Source organism: Bidens hawaiensis, unplaced genomic scaffold (assembly GCF_021521415.1).
Source record: "Bidens hawaiensis isolate Kalapana, Puna unplaced genomic scaffold, B.hawaiensis_p1.1 tig00024001_1, whole genome shotgun sequence".
In the NCBI taxonomy this organism is placed as follows: Eukaryota; Viridiplantae; Streptophyta; class Magnoliopsida; order Asterales; family Asteraceae; genus Bidens; species Bidens hawaiensis.
The window spans coordinates 217419-236698 of NW_027493777.1; the positions used below are offsets into that span (position 1 = coordinate 217419).

General features: G+C 39.7%; 2 protein-coding genes across 2 annotated transcripts in view; both read right to left on the minus strand.

The window, feature by feature from the left end:
• The window catches only part of LOC143568509 (uncharacterized), a 119348-nt gene that overhangs the window by 87978 nt on the left and 12090 nt on the right, over window positions 1-19280 (minus strand). The window lies entirely within an intron of this gene.
• Window positions 2675-3412, minus strand: LOC143568517 (uncharacterized). Its single transcript, XM_077054665.1, has one exon. It carries the CDS (start codon window positions 3410-3412, stop codon window positions 2675-2677), a length of 738 nt encoding a protein of 245 aa, XP_076910780.1.

A 19280-nucleotide genomic window follows, 5' to 3' on the forward strand; every position in this document is an offset into this window, starting at 1 on the left:
TACCCGACACTCAGTATAGCAATCGAAAGAGAAAAACCACCCAAAAAATAAAGTATATATGCCACAATAAAAAAATAACATACCTTATTTATATTTAAAAAAAAAAGAAAAAGAAAACTCAAAAAATTTAATCCTAGTATACCAAAAATATCTTGGCACGTGTTCGGTTTGTAAAAAAAAGTTAATAAAACCAAAGAAAAGAATAATTAAACAAATACAAACAAAAACGAATTAAACTAAAGCCATAAGAAAACAAATAATTAACTAACGGCAAACAACAAAATTAAATTAAAGTTTGACAACTCTCATAGTCCAACTGTAGCGGTTACGTTTGCTATAATATATAGCTAGAGGTTGCCCTCGGCGCGTTGCATCGGTTACTTTTAAACCTAACAATAGAAATTGAACATTGCTTGATTTAGTATGAAATATTTAAATACATAGATCTTAAAAAGAAGGAAAATTGAAAATAAATAATCCCAACTTTTACCTTTTGGCCGATAATAATCCCAATTCTTAAAATCACTACCAATGGTCTCAACTTTTACCTATTTTTGTGTCAATGATCCCCCGTTAAATATACTTAACGGCGTTAGATTTTAAATAACGTGGAATCTGATTTGTCAATTACGTGACATTTCTTACTTTTTTTATATACTTTAACCATGTTACGTGGCAATATCCCCCTTTTAAACCCTAAATGAACACAAAAATTGGGGCCGTAAACCCAAAATCTGTAGACTTGGGATCGATGGAAACATGTATTGTAACCACGACCTGGTTGCAGTTAGGAGAGTAGCTGGAATTCGAAGTGCTAGACAAGGGCATGAGTTTTACGGCTGCCCTCTATGGTCTGCAATTTTGTTGTCTAAAGGAGTTTTAGAATTTCTGATTACATTTGTTAGAGGTCTGATTGCAATTCTTTTATATGGAAAGAACAAGTTGATGCTATGACGTCTAATGGATGCAATTGTAACATTTTTCAAATGAAAAACAAGGCACTAAAGATGAAGATTGCAAACATGGGGTTGGGGAATATGATGTTACGCGAAAAGAACAAAAGTTTGAAAAATAAGCTAGCGTTTTCGAATTTTATGTCAAACAAAGTATATATTTATGCAGTTGTAGCTTTATTAGGTGGAATGTTTTGGTATTTTAAGTTAATATAACTGTTGTAATGCACAATGTAATGTTTTTTTATGGTTTTAATGGTTCAATGCATAATTATATGTAATGAAATGTATTGTCCACTCATGTTCAATTATATGTAATGGAATGCACAGATAGTTTTTACATATTGATTTAGCAAAATGGGTTTTTAGCCTACTTTTTGAGCAGGTGCATTATTTGACTTATAAAGTCAAAATGTTTTTTTTTCCTTTTTTTGCGAATATAGTTTGACATGCACATACACACACCTACAACATACAAACACAGCTTGACCTGCACATACACACACATCTGCCACATAAATCACCAACTTAACCGACTGCTTAAATTACAATTTTGCCCCTGCATAAAAACTTATATCATTTCCCTAACATAAATTACTAATTTAACTAGAACTTATTTATTGTTTTGCCAACCTATTTTTACCCCTGCATAGACAATCCCAAGTGAAAGAAACAAACTTTTGTAACTTTCAACATTTGCTATCCAACCAATTTTTGCAAACTCAGTTTGACATGCACAAAATTTATTGTGCATACACTGGCCACATAAATCACCAACTTAACTGACTGCTTAAATTACAGTTTTGCCCCTATATAAAAACTTATATTATTTTCGTAACATAAATTACTAATTTAACTAGAACTTATTTATTGTTTTACCCTTGCAACTTTCAACATATGCCATCCAATACCAAGGTTGCATAGACATACAAAAGACAAATAAACAAAGTAACATCCAAACATAAACAAAGACAACATACATTACCATCCAAGTCTGATTACATTCAACTTGTAAAACCTAAAACATTCGAGTACTAACAAAACAGCAAACCGTCATATTCCAGCTCAAGCAAAAGACAAACATTCAAAGTTAAACAAAAGACAACCATTCAGCTTAAAAATACATAAGAACACTTTCAAGATGCAAGTTGACTTTCTTGGGTGGTTTTAGCATACTTCTTTGGTCTTCCCCTTGACTTTTGTCCTTGAGTAGACTGTTTGGAGGGTTGAGTAGATTGTGGTACACTTTGTGATTCTTGTGCAGCCGGTGTCTTTCTTGGCCTTCCCCTTTTCCTTTTTTACTTGATTGCTTGTTTCAGCTGGACTTGCAGTACATGATGCCTTATTATGTCCTTTTTCAAAACAGTTTTGGCAAGCGATTAAAAGACCATGCCTACTTAGTTTTCCAGGTTTCTTAGGGAGTTCATGAGGATCCTTCCAGGGCCGGCTCAACGGCCTCGGAGGCCTAAAACTAACTAAAATGTTGAGGCCTTTTTCTTTTCTTTTCTTCAAGAGTATAGCGCTAGAGAGTATATAAGAACTATAGAATATGAATGATATGCACTAATAATGGATATGAAGCAATTCTCATTAGCTTGTGGCCTATCAACGAGTTACTAATTCTAGAAGAACTCTAATTGCAAAATCTCATAATACATAACTCTGATTTAAAAATGGAGGCCCTCTAAAAGTGGAGGCATAAAGCCATTGCCTCGTTTAGCTTACCCAAGAGACGACCCTGGATCCTTCTTTCTGTTTTTCTTAGGTCTTCCAGGACCAATTTTTATTGGTGGAGGGTTTAGAGGAAGCTCAACAACTGGCCAATGTTTTTCTGAAGGCAATGGAGGAATTGTAAACTGATAGGACTTGAGATACATTTCTTTGGTGAGACAACTATGAACAAGCTCCTCAACATTCATTTTCAAAGAACCTGCTACTGCACATACATGGTAGCATGGAATACCAGTTAGCTCCCATTTTCTACATGTGCATGTTCTATTGTTCAAATCAACAGACACATCATTAAAGTTCTTCACTTGAAACAAAGTCGGACTTGAAGGAAATACACTACATTTGAAAGCCCTGTCCTTGTCTTTATTAAGCTTTAGTTGAATCCTAGGGCACACAAACACATTTTTACAAGCCATTTCATTTTGCTTGTTAACTAACCTGGTCATAACAGACACCATGATATCCTCCAACATGTTGATTATATGCTTCGATCTATAATGAAGGATATACCCATTAAAAGTCTCTGCCATGTTGTTGACTATGACATCAGCCTTGGTTTCAATGTTAAGAAAGCATCGACAAAAACATTTTGGGTTCTGGATGATGAATGCTTCAGCTGCATCAGCATTCAATTCCCTCATCTGAACAATTGCCTTATTGTAATCAGACACCGAATAAGATCTAGCAGCTCTCCAGAATAATTCCTTTAGATCATCACCCTTGAACATTTTTTATGCCAATTTGCATAGATATGCCTAGCACAATTTCCGTGCTCAGCATTATTCCAAATCTCAGCAACAACATTAACTAATCCCTAAACACAATTACAAAAAAAGAAGAAGTTAATAATAGTTAACTAAAATGAGAATAAATTAGTCTAACATACCTTCTGTTGGTCAGATACAAGTGTCCAACCCTTCCATCATCGTCTACTCCTAAACACTTCTTCAGTTCATTCATAAACCATGTCCAACTGTCATTGTTTTCACCTTCTACAACTGCCCATGCTACTGGGTACATTTGATCATTGGCGTCCCTACCTATTGCAGCCAACAACATGCCTCCAAAAAATGTTTTTAGAAAACAACCGTCAAGACATAAAAGTCTTCTACAATCCGCTAAAAAACCCTTCTTAATTGGATCAAAACACACAAATATTCTAAAGAAAACTTCATCATCGGAATCCATTTTATAGAACTGTGCTGGGACAGTTACAAGTTCAAAAGTTGAAGTAGGATTTACTTCTTTTAGTGATTCTACGTATGAACCCAACTTACTATAATGTTCCTTCATTGACCCATGAAGTTTCATGTGGGCAGAACTTTTTGCCTTATAAGCCATCCAGTTACTTATGATAACCTTGAATTTTTCTTTAACTGCTTCTTGGATTTCTTTTGCTTTCCAGTGTGGATTCGCTTTAAATATTGGCAAGTACTGGTCAGCGATAAAGTCAACGGTAAGCTGTCTGTTCTTTATCATATTTCTATGACAAGTGTGTTCATTGTTTGCACTTTTAACCATGTAGAAAGCCTTTTTAACATGAAATGAAAGATATACCTTGAATGGACACCCTTCAACACAAGTAACACCTAATCTTCCATGTCTATTATTGTTACTTACAGAAATCGCAACATTCCTACCATTATAAACTGCATAATTTCTTATAGCTTTTTTGAAAGCATCCCTTGTGGGGAACCTTGTACCAACAACCCAAATCCACTTACTCCAATCTGTATTCTCACTTACCACCGGAACACTTTTCCTATTTTTATTGCCTCTTATGTCATCTTCTTCACTCTCTCCAGGTGAATTAACATCCCCCTCAGAGTCCTCATAGCTACTAGCATCACTTGTTTGCTCTTCAATTAATTTGTCACTAGGTGAATTAACATAAGTTCCTTTTAATAAATGTGCAACCAAATCTTTCTTTGACATTTTTTTTTCCTTATTAACCTTTAAGGAAACAACACATGCTCTCCACTCCTCATCATCATTGTCTGACCCAGATGCTATCCAGTCTTCATCATCACTATCTGATCCATCCTCAGATGACTCAGATCCATAAGAAACACCCTTTGAAATTACTACTTTGTCTTGTGGTGTTGTGAGAAGTCTCCTAGCACTACTCTTTGTAAATCCTATTATGGGAAGTTCTTTGGTGGGTGATATTGGAAGTCTACAAGCAGATGCCTTTGTGTATCTGGTTTTATTTTCTGGTGATTGGTTGAGGTTCAAAGGCGTTTTGCTTGGGCTACTATGTTGGGCTTCTATGCTACTGGGTTGGGCTACATCTGGGTTCAAATGGGCTTCAGCAACATAACAGTTACCCTGCACATAAAGATGAAGAATATGCCTGACATCTTTATCTTCCCCCAATTTCACTATCATCCTATTCACATCTTTATCATTCTTCAACTGAATTAGTCCCTCTTCAAACTTCATCCCAGGAACCAAGTAAAACATCTCAAAATCCTTATTTTTGTATGACTTAAAATCCATTACGAAATCCATTAACTCAAAGTAAGACATTTTGTCCAATTCTACTTTAAACATGTCAGTTGCACCTTCCTCATAGTGCAGTTTTGGTTTGGGTTTAAGCTTCCCACCATGCCACACTTTTACAACTACAAAATCATCCATCACTCTGAATATTACAAGTGTAATCTGGGTTACTTTCAAACTAGTATGATTAAAAGGTTCAAAATCAAAGTTTATAGAGTAACGTACCTTCAATTTCGAGATGAAGAACACTAAGAACTGAGAAAGCAGATTATAATCAAACTTAGGGTTTTTTTTTGGGTTGTGAGAATTTCCATCAGGGTAAATGTTTAAAAGGGGGATATTGCCACGTAACATGGTTAAAGTATATAAAAAAAGTAAGAAATGCCACGCAATTGACAAATCAGATTCCACGTCATTTAAAATCTAACACCGTTAAGTATATTTAACGGGGGACCATTGACACAAAAATAGGTAAAAGTTGGGACCATTGGTAGTGATTTTAAGAATTGAGATTATTATCGGCCAAAAGGTAAAAGTTGGGATTATTTATTTCCAATTTTTCTAAAAAGAATTAGTATGGAATATATAAATACATAAAACTTTAAAAAAAGTAATATTTAAAATAAAAAAAAGTTAAAAAAAAACCTTAAAATCAGCCAAGATAAGTTCGAACTCAAGACCTATGTATTATAACATCATAATCAAACAACCAGAGCAGTTTTCATTTTGTGATAAATTGTAGTCTCAAATCAATAAATAATAAAATAATATCATGAATATTAAAAAAAATAAAAGAATTAAGTGAATATCACATAACAACCACTTATTGAACCTCAACTGAAAACATTATATCATTAGGTTTCTCATTATATATAGTATAACTAGTCTTACAATAATTGTTTAACCGACGTCATATGAGAAATAATTTGTCCTAAATTATTGCTTTATAATTTAGAGAGCAATTAGTGATATATTATTTCTGTCATTAAAATGTCTTTTTCGTTACTTAACTTTCTGAAAGATATTATTTCACTATCTTTTGAACAACTCATATATACAACATTAATTTTTCGGTGAAGGTTCGTGAGAAATTAAACGTGGGTAAAGACTTTATCGACGAACCATCTACAATCACTATCGATGAATCATTAATGTTGAATATTTAACTGAATGCTCAATGACAACTACTTCACCAACGGATATATAGAAAACAACAAGGGTCTTTTTGTTAGGCTTAATTTGTTTGATTGGGTTGCATGAACAAAATTTTTAAGTGTTATAATTGAAAGCAAACCATTAAGGATTAAAGTGTAGAATAATGAAAACTCCGTAAGGTGTAATGTATTATTGATAAATTATATATAGGTGTACAATTAGATAAATACAAAGAAACATAATCAAATACAATCTCTTAATTATGGTAACACTATTATACTAAAACTCTAATAATATATTCTTCTACAATATTCTCTAACATTCCCCCGCAGTCAGAGCGGTAGGAAATCGGACGCTCAGACTGGAGCGTGAAGCTTCTGTAGATACATGATCGGCTGTCACGTAGAGCAGGAATTCGATCGGTTATAGGATCTAAGAAGATCACTGGTGGCATGACCGTGGTCAGGCGGCTAAGCATGGCCGAAGCAACGACTTGACGGCAAAGAAAAAAAAATTATATATTTCGAAGAATAAAACCGAATAAATAAAATCTAATAATATATAAAAATATATTTTTTTTACGAAAAAAAACTAAGCTAAAAGGAAAAAAAATGAAAAGTAAAATAAGAAAACAACTCCCGAAGGATAGAAAAAAGAATAATAACTAAATAAATAAATAATAAAAACTATAAGTTTTTTTTTATGTTTCAGGAGAAGAAAGAAAAATAAAAAAAGAAAAAACAAAACAAAAACTAAATAAAAAGGAAAAAAAAATAAGTGTCGAGAAGGTAAAACAAATATATCAAAAGGAAAAAAAGATAATAAAAAACCAATAATTCAAAATCAAAAGTGCTTCTCCAGATTTAAAACGTAGTAACACATGTGTTACGCTCGGAACCGAAACATAGAACCGGATAGTTGGCGGCGCATGAGGAAGCAGTGGTTTTTACTTTTGTCGGTAGGTGTGTCAGTGTTAGATAAAAAGCGGAGACCAAAGATAGACCGTAGACCCTTAGTCTATGGCGGCGGTTAATCGTAATTTACACCGGCGGCCGAAGCCAATTATATATATATATATGTGTACAAACGTCCCCGGGGTAGGACGAGAACGAGTAGAAGAGAAAGATTTAGGCCAGAACCTTAAGGCTTTGAACCATGTAGAATAATGAAAACCCCGTAAGATGTAATGTATTATTGATCAACTATATATAGATGTACAATTAGATAAATACAAAGAAACATAATCAAATAAAATCTCTTAATTATAATAACACTATTATACTAAAACTCTAATAATATATTCTTCTACAATATTCTCTAACATAAAGTTGGTAAAAATTGAACCTCGAAGAACTTTCTTTTAGTGAGATGTCCATCCACTCACACATTTTAATTGTTTAAATAAATTAAGCGAATACTTTAGGTTGATCTTTTTTTTCTTAGTCCTTTCTTTTGTTTCCTTTCGAATACGCTTGTAAATAAAACTAACAAACATAAACGGGTAATTTTTGTATTCATTAGCTTAACTTTAATCGAACAAACAATCGAACACGAATATTAAATGACATAGTCTCCTTGTTTGTGTTTGTTTAAGAAAATGAACTTGTTCTTGTTCATCATCAACAATATTAATGGGACATAAACAAATGAACAAATTTGAACATAGATGAATGAATAAAGTTGAGAACAAATTAATTAAAATTTTTAAGTGATGGAGGACAACATTGTGTCAGGCTAAAAATAAGTTATTAAAACTAGACTAAGTTGTTATTGGCCTAAACAATCTAAAATCTAAATGGATATATTATAACCTAATTATAAGCCAATAAACTTAAACAAGTGTAGAGTAGCAAACATAAATAAATACCAAAGAGCATTTTGTCTAGTTGTATAAGGTTTAGCCTTTCCAAGGGATGTGCGTTCAACTCTGTGGTTGTCAAACAATGTGTAATTTAGGATTAGAGTTAGAGAGTATATGAGTTGTCATAAAGAAGATAGATAAATTCAACAAAGAACGAATTTGTATAAATATTTATGGACGAGACATTTGTTCATGTTCGTTTGTTTAACCATGCACAAAAACTTTTGTTCGTATTCGTTTATTTATTATATAAACAAACTTTCCGCTAAACGGTTCGCATACGAGTGTTCGGTTTGTTTATATGCCTACTTTTGAATCATACTAACAAATTAGTTTCCAATACACTGGGACAGATCGTTAAATAATATCGGTGATCGTTATGTATGTTTCATGTAACAATCCATTTGTACTTGATGTGTATTGTGTACCATCCTAGGGGTTTTCTGAATGAAATTAATATAAACATTTGGTGAAGAAGACATAAAATTATTTTCATCACTAGAAAATTTATTTCAAATATTATTCTCAAGTACACTTTCCTTATACAAAACCATAGATAAGTGATAAAGAAGATCGCCGGTTAAAGTCTCTCAGTAACACATCATTGATGATATATGTCGGCCGGTGATATCTTTCAGTGATCCATGGTTGAAGTTATTAATTATCTTTGCTTCGTTTCCAATTAATAAACCTAGCTCCATTAATGAATTACCAACGGATATTATAACACATATCAAAGGATTACATTAGGGTAGTGAATTGATATATATCATGTAAGAAATTAAGGGATAAGGATTAAAAGGATAAATGAAATATTTAAATAATAAAATGGATAGTGGATTGATTTTACTTTAGAAAAAGTAATGTTCTCCACTAGATAATGTTGGGAGTGAAAGATACCTGCCTACATCTGCATCCATGTACGTCTGCTTGAGAAAAAAGGCAAATATATGCTGTTCAAGTCACAAGACAAACAGGCCGGCCAGCAAGCAACCATGGGTTCTGGTTGGTATCATATCCTACCCCCACCCCACCATCCTATTCTTTTCTAGCTCCATAGATCTTCTTCCATTTTCTTGCAACATGTGTATCTCCCTTAAGTAGAAAATGCTACACTTGAAAGGCAAACTTTATGTTCCAAATATTTAAACTTGATACTTTCATTGTCTAATAATATTATTGCTCTAATTATATGATCATCAATACATACGTAATTGGAAAGATGCTACAGAAAGATACAGCCACCTAGGTCACAATTCATATAAACATATATATGATCCTTCTATCTTAGTGTTTTCGCCAAATGACAGGGCTATCTCCGAGAATCGTTAACATTTTTTTGCCCGAATGAGAAAGATAATTTGGGCCTTAAGTTAGGGTTTTTTATTCGGTTTAAATTATTAAATTTTCAAATAAACTTGTCTGGTTATGAATTAGGTTGTACAATATTTTATATATATAAAATAGACTTAAATAAGTTGAGTAACCGACTTTAAATATTTAGAATACATATTTTTTCAAAAAAATATATATAATTAAAAAAATATTTGGGCCGACCGAGGTGATCGTGTTGAGTACGGTCAACCTCCCCGCCCCCTTCATAGCCGCCCCTGCCTAATGAGGTCGTAATGTACAGGCAAGACATTTTCGCTCTCGTCTAGTATTTCTAAGGGCATGCATGGAGTTTATTTCTCGTGTTTAACACCATTTATCTAGGAAATGATGCTAATTCAGGGAGCAAGAAGACTATTCACCTTCCTAGACCTATTTCTCATCACATTACCACCATTCCAGAGCATGTCGCGTATAATAGCCAACAGGGTGAAAAAGCTCCAAAAATTTTACACAACTTATATTCTAAGTTTTAGAATGACTTGTAATTTCTGTCCACTGTACCAACCAATATTGCTTATTTTATTGAAACAAGTTACATATTTGATTTTTGTTTTTCGAGTGGAGACTTCCCATATATAGGTCACTCATCTTATAATCATTCCCACTAAAGTGTGTTTATATGTGAAGGTATCTTCCCATTTATTGTTAGTGTGTTTATATGACACATGACATTTTTTTGCAAAACAAAACACTCAAATCTACAATTGATATGTGATTTGTCTATATGGATGAAAAGTAGTTATTTGAATATGATTCGTTATCATTGATTTTATATATAAACGGATGAAAAGATATTTTTGGGATATGCAAGTACGAAAAGTAATTACTCAAATCTAACTTATTCGTATATCTTTTATTAAGTGCACACCGAATGATATTCCATGTCTATAATGTGAACCTCTAAATCCTTGCTTCCTTTAAACAAGAATAAATAAGTAAATCAACCTAACCTATTATAAAGCTCGATTCAAAGCTCGATTCATATTGTGGAAAACGACTTCAATCTAAAAACATACCAATATCAATATGTACCAATAAATATAAAATACAAAGCACAAATGCAAAACACTTTATGACATCAAGAAAAGCTCAAAAAACATTATAGAAACCACCCACATTTAGTTGGTGTCGTTTTTCTTCCACAAATTTTTCTTATTGTTTAAAGTTTACGTTTTTTCTTATTTTTGCCAATATTGTATGTTTACATATTCAATGTTATCGCTCCTTACCAAAGGTCTGATGATTTCTCCTTATTTGAGTGAGTGGAGTATTATACAAACTATATTAGTTACGTCTAATAGTAATTATCTTTATCATAATTATAATATATGATTTAATTATCCCTTATATTACTTTTATAAATAGCTTATTAATAAGGTACAATGTCTTACCGTTTTGCCTTCATGGTCTTTACCTATGACAAAGGTCAATTCGAGTGAGTTTAAAAATTACATTAGATATCAAGATACATAGGTGACAATACTTTTTGTAAAAATTGAACTTTTTTAAACGATAACTAACACATTCTTTAATTCTCTTCTAAATTATATATACAATTTTGTTTCGTCAATGAAATAACTAATTACAACCATTATCATATGAAAATACGAAGTCTTATCCAACATATTGTTACCGGTAGATTAAAGGCCCGCTAGTTTTAATTTTCATGCATCTAGGTTTTTATTAGTACGCTTTTCTGGCTTTAGTTTGTTTAACAACAAATAACATATATATATATATAACAAGTTGAAGAGGTAGGTCACAGCAGAGCCCAGTTGGACCCGCAAGACTCACCTCAAAGAGGGACGTCTGCGCAGTTGAACCCGCAAGACTCACCTTCAACAGGGACGTCTGAGCAAAGGCTAAACTCGCAACTCACCTTGAAGAGACGTCTGCGCAGAAACCAACTGGATCCGCAGGACCCACCATGCTCAGAGACGTGACGTCCTTACGCGCAGTACGCAAGCTGTCCCCGCAGGAAAAGCCTCCCAATGGTCGACGTACTCCGCCTGTTCCCGCAGCAACGGATACTAGCCATCAGGGAAGGCTACCCGCGCAGCAAGGCTACACGCACAAGGCACTTAACTCTTAAATAATTCAGTAATGTCACCTGAAGAATGAGTGAGCAAGCCGGGAACACTCCCGCACAAAGCCGGGAACACTCCCGCACAAATAAGCCATTCCGTACGATACTGGAGGATCTTTTGTACTGTACCTGACGAGGTATGGACAAAAGATCTGACCAAAGATACGACAGCTCACTGACAACAGTATGACGAGCAGCACGCTCTTGTACTGTATGTCACTATTAGCCGCTGCCTACTCACCAACCTGTCGGAGGACGTGCATAGCCTTCAGCTGGTGGAACAGGAATAGTACACAGCCGGCCTGGTCACTATCAGCCGTTGCCTACCCACCAACCACCAGCATGACATGTGCGTAGCCCACAGTTGGCAGAACAGGAACACTATTCAGCCGGTTGTACCTGCTTGGAAACCTACCTTCGGCTATAAATACTCCAACACCTTGGAATGGTATGATCTTATCTCATATCTCATATCTTGATATATTACCTGATATCTGCTCTAGTCATTCTCTTAATATACACTTATATTCAAGAGCAATCTAGTCTGATTCTCACGCCGGATGGTAGTCACAAGGAGGTACCCCCCTTCTCAGTGACGAGCTCACGGTGTCTGTTTTGCAGGTTATCAGAAGAACCATCTTCGCCGGATCTAACCCCTCGTGGGAAACATCTATTTAACCCCCAGATTGTCCATAATCTGCCCGGGGTCACTTAGTGTTTCTTCATTGGCGCCATCCGTGCATAAAAGCTAGAACTACTTCTTTTTCAGTTTTTTCAAACTTCTGGAAAGAAGCCCCGTAACCACAACCCCAGCTACTGGGGGGAACACCGGCGAGCACACAATATTTACGAACACTACCCCGGTTACCCAAGCCGGGACAAGTGCAGTAAATTTTACGAACACTACCCCGGTTACCCAAGCCGAGGCAAGTGCAGTAAATTTCTCCCTGGGATTCACCGATGCCCAGTTGGAGAAACAACAGACGAGACTCCCCCGCCAAACACTAGAACAAGTTAAAGCGTGGGCGGAAGCACGTCAGAAGGAATTCCAGGCTGAGTTGGACGAACGCTTACGTTCCATCCAACAGGCTGACGAATTTGGAAGCACTCGACAGCTCAACATGAGCAGTAACTGCGAGTACTCGGATGATGACCAGGAGGAATCTGACACCGACGCAAACCCTCGCCATAGGGCGAAAGGGAAGCGTAAGGAAACGGATTTCCAGCCAAGAAGGAATTTCGAGAAAACCTTCAAACCGAAGAACGTGGGGGGAAACCCACATGACTTCTCCAAAACTTTTAGACCAACTGCTGCAAATGCGGGAACGTCCAAGTTCGCAAGGGACATTGCGGAAGCAATCGCCCCGAAAAGTGCCAAACAGATGTCCAACATCGGCACTTATGATGGTATATCTGACCCAGACGATCATTTGAACAGATTCATAGCGGGGGCAACCGTCAGCAACTGGACGGAACCCACGTGGTGTTATATGTTCCAGATGACGCTCGTGGGAGCGGCTAGAGCGTGGTTCGACCGTCTACCGGTCCACCACATCTACGATTGGGCAGACTTCCAACAGAAGTTCAGCCAACACTTCAGTCAACAAAGAAAGTACACTGAAGAGCAATGGACAATCCTCAACTGCATCCGAGAGGAAGATGAGTCTTTACTAGACTTCATCACACGCTTCAATTCAAAAAAGCTAAGTCTGGGCAACATTAGCGAAGATCTTGTTCGTGCTGCTTTCATCCACGGCGCTAAAGACCCAGAGCTCATCCGCACCTTAACGGGTAAAGATGGCATGCCATCCACATGGGATGCCATCATGACAGCGGCTAAACGCTTCGCGGAAACGGAAAAGTAACTGGGTAGAGATCTCCCTCAGAGCACAAACCTCTACACCCAGAAAACAAGAGAAAACAATGTCCTTACCGCCCGACTAAACAAAAAGAGGAAGCTAGGCATTTGGCAGTCAAGGGTAAACTTTGACACCTCATCCGGTTCGCAACCTCGGTTACGCGGAAAGGATAACATGCGGTCGTCGTACCGTAACTCCAGATGGACGCCACTTACCAAAAGCGTCACCGAGATATTCGACACCGAGAGGCTCCCATGGCCAAAGGCTCCAATAATCCGAGAGCGTCACATCGCTGATCAGAGCAAATACTGTGACTTCCACAGGACAAAAGGCCACAACACCGAAGAATGCATAGACTTGAAGGACATCGTCGAAGCATTTGTCAGAGATGGGACGCTCGCACACCTCGTGGCGTAATGAATGCTAAGCAGACTAATGCATGAAGAACCCCGGTTGGGGAACACAAGAATAAAACTGCAGCTTCAATGTTGGAGACTACATACTGCATAAACAACGAGATCCCGAACCAGGTGCATATCGGCTCGATGGCACTCCCATCCCAATAACATGGAAGGGAGCTCAATTACACAGTTTGCATGTAGATCAATTCTAAACTCGTAAAGAAAAGGCCCAGAGCCACTTCTAATGGAAATGATTCTCCTTATCACATTGATGCTGATGGTCTTACATTTATACTTATGAACTTTCCACACTGATATGCCGGTCTTTACCGCATACATAAGTGGGGAAGTCATTGCGTGTGGAAGGCGGCAAAACCCGCATAAACACAAAAAACGGCAAACCTTCACGCAGGTCAGTCATAGGTAAAGTTTGGTCACCCCACTAAATGAAAGTGCCGGCCTTACCCGCACAAATCATGACAGAGGAAACCGAACTAACCTATTGACAACCGCGCGTAGAACGGTTAATTTATTCAAAACACTGATGCCGGTTTTCACCGCATAAGTGTAAAGAAATCGTTGCGTGTGGACGGCGGCAAAACCCGCGTAAACACAATAAACGGAAAACCTTCACGCAGGTCAGTTATAGGTAAAGTTTGGTGATCCCACTAAATGAAAGTGCAGGTCCTAACCGCACAAATCATGATAGAGGAAACCGAACTAACCTATTGACAACCGCGCGTCGAACGGTTAACCTATTCAAAACACTTAGAAAAATTCTAACAAAAAGATGAGGAAAACCTCCACGCATGTCAGATATAGGTGAAGTTTAGCCATCCTAAGTGCAAGTGACGGTCTTACCCGCACAATCACGAAGGAGGAAGCAAAACTTCAACCTATTATCTACCACGTTCAACGGTTAACTTATTCTAAACACTTAGAAAATTTCTAAGGAAAAGATGAGGAAAACCTCCACGCAGGTCAGATATAGGTAAAGTTTAGCCATCTTACTAAGTTACCCGCACAATCACGAAGGAGGAAGCAAAACTTCAACCTATTATCTACCACGTTCAAAGGTTAACCTATTCAGAACACTTGGAAGGTTGCTAATTTAAACTAAAGTATGCATGAGCAAGTCATATAACGTTTATAAAGCAAGTCATCCAGTGAAAGTAGCGGTCCTACCCGCACAAAGATTTATATTTCATAATAATTCAAGTATTACAAGAATGGCCGGGTATCTACCCGCCTACAAGAATATAAATCTATATAATGTAAACCTATCCTAACAGTGGGAAGGGATCTAAAGGTTCAAGCTTCAGGACCTCTCCCTCCAAACCCACTTGTACCCGCACCATCACTTGGCTGTGGCGGTTCAAGGAAGGTCTTGAGAATGGTTAACCCATCATCAGCAGCAGAAACTTCGTTCACCTTCTCCACCACTGGATGCGGGAAGGCAGCATACTGGTTCACTGCTTGGTCATAAGCAGCTTCAGTATCCACATCATATAAAGGGAAGTTGGAAGGCAGGGATGCCCTTCTCAACGAACCCTAGACCAAGCAGGAAGCCTGCCTTTTCCCCATCCTCATGAGAAGCGTTGAGGGCTGCGCTCATGGCATCGTCGTATGATGTGTCCGTGAAGACCCGATGCACAACCTACAAAACAAAATACAAGTATCAAAACCTTTTCTAAGTATAAAGAAAAGCGTGAAGACATTATGAAGCTAAGCTTACCTGCGACAACGCTTCTCGTAGAAGCCATTCCTTGGTAACCAGAGCCTCCTGGAGGGCAGCTTGAGCTTGGTTACGGGCGCGTTCGGCTTCACTTTTATTAAGGTTGGCAAGCAACACTTCTTTAGCCGCAGCCTCTTCGACGCCCTTAAGCTTACGCTCAGTATGGTCAAGCACGCCCTTCTGGTTCAAGATCTCCTGGAGCTTCTTGGCGTCTTCCATGGCCAAGGCATCATGAGCCTGTTGGAGCCTCTCTAGTTTGGCTTTAAGTTCCTCATTCTCGAGGCGTAGAGGCTCAACAACAGCTTCAGCCTTGGTGGCCCTCTCAGTTGCGTTCCGTGCAGTCTCCTTAGCCAGCCGAAGCTGTTCGTTAACAGCTTGGGCAGCCTTGGAACGGGCCTCGAGACGGGCCTGAACTTCAACCTCAAGGGCCTTGAAGGCCTTCTCCTTCTCCGCAGCAACAGCAGAGAGCCTCCTGTTCTCCTCTCGGACAGCCCGCGCCTGAGCTACTTCTTGGATCCGAGCTGCCTTTAACTTGTCGTTTTCACGTCAAAGCAGCTCGACGCGCGGCTGCATCCGGGCTAGGAGAATCCGGAGCTCATTTGTCAACCTACCCTCCTGGTAGCTTGACATTGCTTCCCCCAGCGCCCCCCTTGGGGCGGCGTGGCGCGCCCACTCGACGCATTCTACAGGCGTTCGAAGGGTTGTTCCTCGGCGGATGTTCCATCGTAGAACATACACTTCATTGGAATCCGACACTGCAAAAGCAAAAAGCAGTTAGGAAAAGATGATAAAAATGTATATATATATAGAAATAATAAAAGGCCAAAATAACCCTACGCACCTGTAGGGTCGACGACAGGCCTGTAGCCGCCAAACTCATCACCCGAACCTAACGGATATCCATCCAAGAGGTCAGGCAGATGGGAAGGAGGCAGAGATTGGCTTGACGCCCCAACCCCGGACATACCTGAAGGACCGGCCGTAGTCGCCGGCGCCGGAGGAGGCATAGCGGAGGCCACCGTGGTAGAAACCAACGGAGGTGAACTCACCAGAGGTGAACTCACAACCGTGGCCGCGGCTGTGGAAGAATCCACAGAAACACTCACCGCCGGCTCAGTGAAGGAATCAGTGAATATGGCACTGACAGCCGGCGGAGACGTCGTCACAGTTGGAACAGTTGGCTCAACCGGGTGAGCAACTGAACCAACTGAAGCAGGCGCAGTCGCCTGGGTCATCGCCTCAGGTAGGTTGACCAAGCCAACCGTCATGGGTCCGGAGGTACTCCTCCCCGCTCCAACCTGGAATGCGGTAGCATCCACGCCTGCACAAATAAGATATATAAGTATAATGGCGGAAAGATATGAAGTTAAAAGTAAAGGAAGTTTGTACTTACGGGTCCTTTTGAGCTTGAAGGTGCGAACGGGCGGGGACGAACCCGATGGAGCCGGCCTCTTCATACCGGTCACCGTCGTCGCCCTGGCCTGCTCGGAGGTGACAGTCGTCTCAGCCTCCGGAGCAGTGGTCTCAACACCACCTGGGTTCCCCGCCGCCTCCTCGCTCTCGGTCTCCGAGTTTGACCGGTTCCCCTGATCGGCGGTGGAGGCAACCTTCGCCTTGCCCTTTCCGCCACCAGCCTTCTTCTTCCGCGTCAAGAAAGGACCGTCTGCGGATTCCTCATCAGAAGATGACAGAATTAGAGGAATTCCAGCAGAGGTTTCAGCATTGAGAGGGCGAGGGTTAAATAACTCCTTACCTGGCCGCGTGGCGCTCAGAATCGGGTGGCCCGGCGGGTAGACCTCCACAAACCGATCCCTCGTTTGCTCCAAGATGGGCAACTCGTTCTCATCAAGAGCACGAGTACCCATCCGAGCGGGACCATCAGCTTCCCGCGGATACAGAAGCGATTGCAAATTGTTTCCCTCTGAAAACAAAAGAAAAAACAGTTTAGCGGAAAAACCTTAAATCAACAAAAAGATGTGAAGCATACCGTAAGGGATAGAGTTCAAACCATATTCAAGGACGATGGGAATCTGCGGCGCCTCCGCCCCAGCATTCTTCCACACCCGGCTTATCCCGAGCATCACCATCCCGGACTCCGCAAAGCGGTAAACCGGAGACTGGATCTGGGAAATCTTGGCGAACCATTCCGCCTCCTTATAGTTGGAGGCGTGAAGGTTCGGGAGAGCTCTCCCGTTCTTAAACGTCATCGCTATCGGGACGACGCGAGCGGAGAAATAAAAGAACTCCCGCTTCCAAGACCGAAGACGGCGCTCGGTTGCGTAGATCTTCAGACCCTTGATCCGATTAACCAAGGTGTACCACCCCTTGATGCACCTCCAGGAGTAGAAGGTCATCAACCGATCAACGTGGGGCTCCACACTCAGAATGAGGCACACCCACTCAAAGTGGCGGATCTTGGCAATCGCCATCGGGTGTAGCTCCGTCAAATGCACACCGTGCCTCTCCAAAACATGGTATACAAACTTCGTCAATGGGAACCTGAGATTCCCATAGATGAAGAATGCAGCATACACCCCTATTTTGCCCTTGGGGGCATCATACACCATCTGGTGTGGCTCAGGAAACTCAGGCTCGAAAGGCTCGAGCATGAACTTCCTGACGATATACTGATACTGGCCGACGGGAAAAGCACACTGGCACTCGCCAGCAGTACTCTTATCGTCCTTATCAGAAGTGGATGACGGATTTTCGACGAACACGTCAGACTCCTCGGCAGTAGCCTCAACATCATGGGAAGAAGACATTCTGGAAGGATGAAAGGCAACGATTTCAGGAGAATGCTCGACAGAAAGGTTAGAGTATTCGCCGGAAATCGCTTGAAGAAGAAAGAAGTGAAAGTGTGGATTAAGATGCACTCTCTCCCCCTTTATATACTCATCGCAATAAATGCGATGAATTTAATGCGGAAGAGAGAGAAATCGCAGGTGCAATGAAACTATGACACGTGGCAAAAAGCAAGCGGGAAACAGCTGTTGAAAGGACGTGTGCCATAAATTTCGCGGCCACGCGCCCGAAAACTCGCGCCCACGCGCCTGAAAAAGCGTCTGGAATGACCATATACTGTCACGTCGCCATAACTTCCTGCACGTCCTGAAACTGTTAGAAGAAACCGTCGGACTACTCAACCGTCCTTTCAACAGTTGGGACTGTTCTTATCCTTTCACCAACTCTTCGAATTTCAAAAATATTCAAAAAGATTCAAAAGTAAGCGGGACTATACCCCTTACCTTGGCAACCAAGTAACTATAAGACAGGTGCGAGTACAGTGTTAAGGCAAAACCCTTCACATACTTAGCACCTGCAGGGAATTGAAGCCATGAATATCTCGGCGACCAAGTAACTATAAGACGGGTGCGGGTACAGTGTCAAGGCAAAACCCTTCACATACTTAGCACCCGCAGGGAATTGAAGCCAGGAATACCTTGGAAGTAAAGTAACTATAAGACGAGTGCGGGTACAGTGTCAAGGCGAAACCCTTCACATACCTAGCACTCCGCAGGGAATTGAAACCAAGAAGGATTTTCTGGGCCATGCTTGCGGAAACGGGAATAACATCCCCGCATAGCGGGAACGTCGAGAAC